Below are 7,821 nucleotides of genomic sequence, written 5' to 3'. Positions count from 1 at the left end.
TTTATTTTTTCATTTTAAGCTCGTTCTCCTCGAATACGTCTTGCCAGTTGGATGTCTTTAGGCATGATGGTGACGCGTTTTGCATGGATGGCACATAAATTTGTATCTTCAAAAAGTCCGACAAGATACGCTTCACTCGCTTCTTGGAGTGCCATAACGGCAGAACTTTGGAAACGAAGATCGGTCTTGAAATCCTGGGCTATTTCCCTGACCAAGCGTTGGAAGGGCAATTTACGAATCAACAGTTCGGTGCTTTTCTGATAACGACGAATTTCACGCAGTGCCACTGTACCGGGCCTGTAGCGATGAGGTTTTTTCACTCCTCCAGTGGCGGGTGCGCTTTTTCTTGCTGCCTTAGTGGCAAGCTGTTTTCGTGGAGCTTTTCCACCGGTCGATTTACGAGCAGTTTGTTTGGTACGGGCCATTTTTTTGACTACTTCTTTATCCCTCAACTACACATACACACACATAAACACCTACGTACGTCACTAACAACGGCGACGGTTCATATGACCCTGCAACAAAATTTTTCGCCGTATTTTATTAACTAGGGTGACACTATGCGTTATCTGATTGGTCAAAAAAGTAACTTAAGAGGCGGAGCGAAACTAAACTATAAAATGAGTTGACTAATCTGGCGAGCAGGTAGTTGTTTTCGACGAAGCAGTCAAATCTGTGTCGTTTTCTTTTGTGAAACAAAGCTTAATTTGAATCAATAATCATTCAAAATGACCGGTCGTGGCAAAGGTGGAAAGGGATTGGGAAAAGGTGGAGCAAAACGTCATCGTAAAGTTTTACGTGATAACATCCAGGGCATCACGAAGCCCGCGATCAGAAGATTGGCACGTCGTGGAGGAGTGAAACGTATCTCCGGTCTCATTTACGAAGAAACCAGAGGTGTCCTGAAGGTATTCCTCGAAAACGTCATTCGTGATGCCGTCACCTACACCGAACACGCAAAACGTAAAACCGTCACCGCCATGGATGTCGTTTACGCTTTGAAGCGTCAAGGGCGTACACTTTACGGTTTTGGCGGTTAAGTTTTTTTTATAACCTATGTTTTATCTATGAGACTACGAGGCGACGACAATACCGGTATACCAGCATTGTTTGGTTTTTATGTTTCTTCCTCATCGTTAGTTACATCAATCTACTCTCTACTATTCATCGCATTTTAATTTTCGACGAAAAAAAACGGTTCTTTTCAGAACCACAAAAATATTTCTAAACAAATGAAAAAAGTACGTATCACAAGGCTCTCAGTTAAACCACCAGTATAATAAATGTTTGATTTCCAAACTGTTTTTATATTTCTAGGAAATGTAACAAATAAAGTTGTGTGGTTTTTATGACTTTGTTGTTTAATCAATCGTATGCTTTTCCTTAAAGGGATGAATTTTGACTTTTCAGAGATAAATAATAATTACCACTAAAGAAAGAAAACATCAAAGCCTAACCGATATACATGGATTAGCTAGCCCCCCACCGGCGCGGCGTGTAGCTCGCCGTCTAGGAGAGGCAATAAAAATTTACCTGCTTTTAAACTATTAAGAAAATAAAACATCTTGAGTGCTCTTTTTTTTTTAAATCGTGCAATAAATTTTTGCCAAGTTTTATGTAACTTTAAGTAGGTATGTTTATTTACTCTTTAAAAAAAGTTTGTGATTCTTTTTTTTATTTGTTAAAAAAATGATGGCCCTGAGAAGGGCCGATATTATTATTTTTTTGTAGCTTGCTGCTTCTCACAGCAACTAGAGAGACAACAGTTAGCTGTTTATGGTTTCTTTTCGGTTTTTTTCGGCAAAAGGACCGCCTGGATGTTGGGTAAAACACCACCTTGAGCGATTGTCACACCGGAAAGGAGCTTGTTTAATTCTTCGTCATTTCTGATGGCCAATTGAAGATGACGTGGAATAATACGAGTTTTTTTGTTGTCACGAGCAGCATTTCCAGCCAATTCAAGAACTTCAGCGGCAAGATATTCCATCACAGCCGCCAAATAAACTGGAGCACCGGCACCGACTCGTTCGGCGTAATTACCTTTACGAAGTAAACGATGTATTCTTCCAACAGGAAACTGAAGACCGGCCCTGCTCGAACGAGACTTGGCTTTTCCTTTTACCTTTCCTCCTTTTCCACGTCCAGACATGTTGATATGATGGTGGTTTTCGTAGTTTATGGAAAAGTCAAAATAAACTATAAGAATATGCTGCGCGTATAACTTGTATGCTACTACTGCGACTGCGAATGACTAAAGTTGCGTTTCTGGCTTCGTATTTATACGGTTACTTATAGAGAAGTCGTATTTCTGACTGGATGATTATACTAAAAGGTGGGGTCTTGATTCGGAGTAAATTCGTATATAAAACATTTTTAACAAGTAGTGCACCATCAGTTCCTTTCGCGTTCTCGAGGTGAACACATCGAGTCTCTGCGCTGACTCTGATCGCTCAGCCACTCGATTGTTTGCTAAGTGAAGTGACAGTGAAATCCAAAGTGATAAATTGCAAAAGTTTTCACAATGGAGAACGAGCGTCGGCTCCGCTCCAAGGGCCCGGTGAAACACTCACCAAAAAAACCCCTCAACCTACCCACTTCACTTCCGTCTTCTGCAAACTCCCCAAAAACGCTTCCCCAAAACAAACCCATTCCGTCCCTTATGGACAAAAAAATTTTGCCACCCCCACAAACTCACGCCACTACATTAAAATCCACAAAACACACCCAACAACGTTCACGCACACCCTCACCATCAAACTCCGAAACATCAGCATCCTTTTCGTCTACCACTTCGGAAAAATCGTCTTCAACTACCACTTCAAAAAAACTCTCATTTCGCTACTCAATCCAAAACATCCCTGCCCCACTCGCCACTCAAAAAAGCTTTTACTCTCACCTCATTTCACTCGGCCTCCACCAAATTGACTCTCTAAAAGTCAATTACAACAAATCCGCTCTTCTTGTTCTTTCCAGGCAACTTACCCCTAACCAAATTTCAACGCTTCAAGCTGGCTTCCCTGGCTCGAAAATCCAGTTCAAACTCTTAAACCCCACACGCCTCCTACCCCAAATCGAACCCAAACCCATCACTTTTTCCATCGTTGTCAGAGACGTCAGCTCTGACATCGAACCCCAAGACGTCATTTCAGCCCTGAATAATTTCCACATTCAAAAAGTTTGGCGCATCATTTCCGCCAAAACCAACAAACCAACTCCTCTCATGCGTATCGTGACACCGGACAAAACGGCGATCGACACACTCCTGTCAAATGGCCTTTCACTTTTCGGCCACGTTCACCCCTGCGAGCCGTCGCACCCCCCAAAACCAGCCCCTCTCCAGTGCGCCAAGTGCTTCACATTTGGCCATTCTTTTTCCCAATGCCCCAACAAGCCCATCTGCCCCACTTGCCCCGACAATCATCGGTCAAAACCGTGCCCTTCCGCAGTTTCAAACCCCAAATGCCCCAAATGCCAGGGGAATCACCCCGCTTGGTCCCGAGATTGCCCCCAATTTATCAAACCCTCCCAAATGACCCCAGAAACCCCCGTCGTTCCCATCAAAATCGTTGACAAGGAATTCGATCCCGAAAATTCTGACGACGACTCCGACGAGCGCGAACCCTTCGTTTCTGCCCGTCAATTCCTACGCTTCATCACAAAAACCCTTTTTGACCTTTTTCCGTTCGAGAAACAGAAAATCCAATCTGTTCTCGAACATTCCGCTCGCGCTTGTCTCCGACGCGATCTAAAAATCTCACACTCTTCAAACAAAATTCACTTCACTTTTGGATAAATCCACCATTTCGGTGAATCCTTCTGGCCCCCGTTTCAAAAATGGCTTCTCTGAATTTCGCCACAGTCAATACGGGAGGGATTTCTCGTAAATTTGCCTCCTTGAGACATTTTCTACACATCGACCAAATTCACATCGCAGCAATCACAGAGACACAATCCAAACGACCCGTAAACATCACAGGCTTCCACTCCTACAACAAACCCAGCCCCACTACCCGAGCCAAACACGGCGTCACACTTCTTGTCTCAACTTCACTCGCTTCATCTCAACACATCTTACCCCCTCATCTTGACCACCTTCAAGCCGTTGCAGCCACCATTCACATTAACAATTTAAACATTCTGTTTATTTGTTATTACAATCCTCCTCTCGAAACCGTCAGTACCCAACTCCTCGATTACACTTCCACATTCAGACACGCAGTCATTCTCGGAGACTTCAACGCTCGACACACCGATTTTGGTGACACAATTTCAAACACAAACGGCAGACACCTCACACGCTCTCTCAACACTCTTCCTCTTTGTCGTCTTCGAAATCAATTTCCCACACTCATCAATCACGTTGGCACATCGATCGTAGACCACATCATTGTGACCGATAATCTCACACACATCACAAACACAGACTCTTTCATTGGCACCACAGTCACCTCCGATCATCTCCCTCTTGTCTCAAACTTCACACTTCAAGGCCCCCAACCGCGACCCACGCACATCCCCATTTTCGATTTCAACAACACAAACTGGACCGACTTTCAAAATTACATCACAAACAACCTCCCACACATTGACGACACACTTGACCCCAACACCATTGACACACAAGTAACACAACTAACACAACTCATCAAACAAGCTCAAACACTTTTTGTACCCATCAAACACATTCCAACAAATCGCAAACCATTGCCCCCTCAAATCCTTGCCCTCATCCGAGTCAAACGCCGAATTTATCGCGAATTCGTGCAAACCAGATCTCCAGTCCTCAAAACTGTCTTTAACCGTCTCAATGCACAAATAAGACGTGACATCAACCAATTTCGTCTTGCCCACTGGTCAAACAGTTGTAGCTCCCTCGATTACCGAGACGGTAAAAAGTTTTGGGACAAATTCAATTCACTCACAGGCCGAAAATCTCACCCCATCCACCATTTGTCAGTCAACAACACCATTTTTAACACCCCACAAGACAAAGCAAATTGTTTTGCTGCTACCCTCCAAAACATCCACCAAGTCCCCAATGACCCACATTTCAACCAACACTTTTTTAACACAGTCACTAACAACACTCTCCGTTTCAGGCAAAACCTCCCCCGACTTGACTACGACGCTGACCTCGACCCAGACCCCGACCCAGACTTTCCACCCGACAACCCGGACTTGACCGCTCCAACCACCGACGACGAGATCAAAGCCCTCATTATCCGGCTGAAGAACTCGAAAGCCCCAGGACCAGACCAGATCAAACCCATTCTTCTCAAACATCTCCCTGACACAGCCATCACATCCATCACCACAATTTACAATTCTTGCTTCAATTCCGGTCACTTTCCAACCCCATGGAAAGAAGCCACCACCATCATGATTCCCAAGCCCAACAAAGACCCCAACAACCCACTTTCTTATCGTCCCATCTCTCTCCTCAACATTCTGGGAAAAATCTTCGAAACAATTCTTGCCTCTCGTCTCCGACACACTCTCGAAGAAAACAACCTACTGCCCCCTGAACAATTCGGTTTTCGCCCCCATCGCTCCACTTCCGACCCCACTTTCGAACTCTTCACCGACTCAACCCGGAGTGCCAATCTCGGCCAGTGCACACTAGCCGTCTTCTTGGACGTCGAACGTGCATTTGACCGTGTTTGGCACGATGGTCTCATCCAAAAATTTCTTTCCCACAACATCAACCTCAACTTCATCAAATTAATCGACTCTTTTCTCTCAAACCGCTCCTGCAAAGTCAAAGTCCAAAATTCCTTTTCTTATCCCGTCCCCCTTCTCTCCGGGGTCCCTCAAGGCTCCGTTCTGTCGCCCATTCTTTACATTTTTTACAGTTCTGATTTTCCTGTTTCAGATCTTCACCAGACCAAAACCCGCTTCTTCGCCGACGACACCGCCCTCTGGACATCCCGGACCACCGCCGCCTCAGCCTCCAGGACCCTGCAGCCCCTCCTCAACCAGATCTCCACATGGACTCGCAAGTGGAGAGTGAAGATCAACCCCACAAAATCCACCGCCATCCTCTTCAAACACCCCAACCTCACACGAAACAAGAAATTCGACCCACGCGACATCACCATCACACTCGACAACACACCCATCGACCTTGTGCCATCCACAAGGTACCTAGGAATCACCTACACACACACATGCTCACTCGACACCGACCTCCAGAACACGCTCAAGAAAGTCCGCAACCGATCCAACCTCCTCCGCCATCTCATGGGAAACTTCCAAGGGTGCCATTCCCGCACTCTTCTCCACACCTACAACACATTCATCCGACCCGTCATCGAGTACCGAGCCCCCATCTACGCATCTCTCCCACACACCAAGACACATCGCATTGCCACATGCGAACGACAAATCCTTCGCCGAATTCACCGCCTCGACCGCTTCCACGCCAGCAATTCCCTCCACCAGGACACAAACACCACCCCCATCACAGACCGTCTTCACAAACTCCAACAAAACTACATCAAACGCACACTCAACAACAACAACACAATTGCCCAAAACACACTCAACACTTCACATAAGTTTCTCACACGCGACAACACTCTTCGCAACCGAGTCCCCCGGATCCCCAGAAGAAAACTGCCCCATCCACCCACGGCGCTTCTCTCAGCGCTGTACCCCGACCTGCCCGACAATCTTCAACTTCTCGTTGAAGAGACGCCCCTCACAATGAGACGCCACTGACGACACCGACAAGACACCCACGACGACATCCACATCCACAGCTTCCTACGAGCCCCAAACTTCTCACTCTTTCACTCACCACCCGACGACACACACTCTCCCACACAACATTCATCCATTTCCTTGACTGAAGAGGCCAAAAGCCTAAAACAGTCCGGACTCGTAGATTAAGTTGTAAATATCTTGTATATATTTTATCAAAATCCCTTTTGAAATGTAATTTATTTTGAATAAACGTATTTTGAATTGAATTGAATAGTGCACCATGATTTTAGCTTGAACTTTCAAGTTGACAGGTATATTTTGTGTTCGTTGTGCGTATTACAGTTCGTTTGTGTCGTGTTTTTTTTTTCTTTATTAAGATTAGAAATATTAAAAAATATGCCACCAAAGACAAGCGGTAAAGCAGCGAAAAAGGCTGGAAAAGCTCAAAAGAATATTTCGAAGAGCGACAAGAAAAAGAAGCGCAGGAGGAAGGAAAGCTATGCAATCTATATTTATAAGGTATTGAAGCAAGTACACCCCGATACCGGTATTTCGAGCAAGGCGATGAGCATCATGAACAGTTTCGTTAATGATATCTTTGAACGGATCGCCGCTGAAGCTTCTCGTCTTGCGCATTACAACAAGCGTTCGACGATTACGAGCCGGGAAATTCAAACAGCGGTTCGTCTCTTGTTGCCTGGTGAATTGGCAAAGCACGCAGTCTCTGAAGGTACCAAAGCCGTCACCAAATACACAAGTTCAAAATAGAGAAGTTTTTTCTTTCATCGTTTAAAAAGAAGAAAAAAATGAAATCGGTTCTTTTCAGAACCACAATTAACATTTAAAAGTAAATAAAATTTGTTTCATTAAGTAAAAAAATAAATCTAATGACCGACCACTCAAATCTAGATTTTTTTTTATCAATCGAAGCTCTTTTTAAATTAAATTTAAAATGAAACAGCAAAAACAAATTACATCGGTAAAAGTGCGACGCAAAAGAAATCAAGAAATAGCAGGAAAGTAACATCTCGGATTAATCAAATTCTTAACTCTCTTTAGTGTTTCTTCTATATGTCTTAATTTCATTTTTTTTAGTTATTACATTACAAACAATAC

The 7,821-nt window shown here is 44.4% G+C and overlaps 1 protein-coding gene across 1 annotated transcript; it reads left to right on the top strand.

Annotated features, from left to right (window-relative positions):
* Window positions 1-7,032: 7,032 nt before the first annotated feature.
* Window positions 7,033-7,507, top strand: LOC135267705 (histone H2B). The gene has a single exon (XM_064359687.1). It carries the CDS (start codon window positions 7,102-7,104, stop codon window positions 7,471-7,473), a length of 372 nt encoding a protein of 123 aa, XP_064215757.1. The 5' UTR covers window positions 7,033-7,101; the 3' UTR covers window positions 7,474-7,507.
* Window positions 7,508-7,821: the final 314 nt, after the last annotated feature.

The sequence above is a fragment of the Tribolium castaneum genome, unplaced genomic scaffold, assembly GCF_031307605.1.
Source record: "Tribolium castaneum strain GA2 unplaced genomic scaffold, icTriCast1.1 ptg000080l, whole genome shotgun sequence".
Lineage (NCBI taxonomy): Eukaryota > Metazoa > Arthropoda > Insecta > Coleoptera > Tenebrionidae > Tribolium > Tribolium castaneum.
The sequence above is the reverse complement of the archived record's forward strand: the minus strand, read 5'-3'. Positions and strand labels throughout refer to the sequence as shown.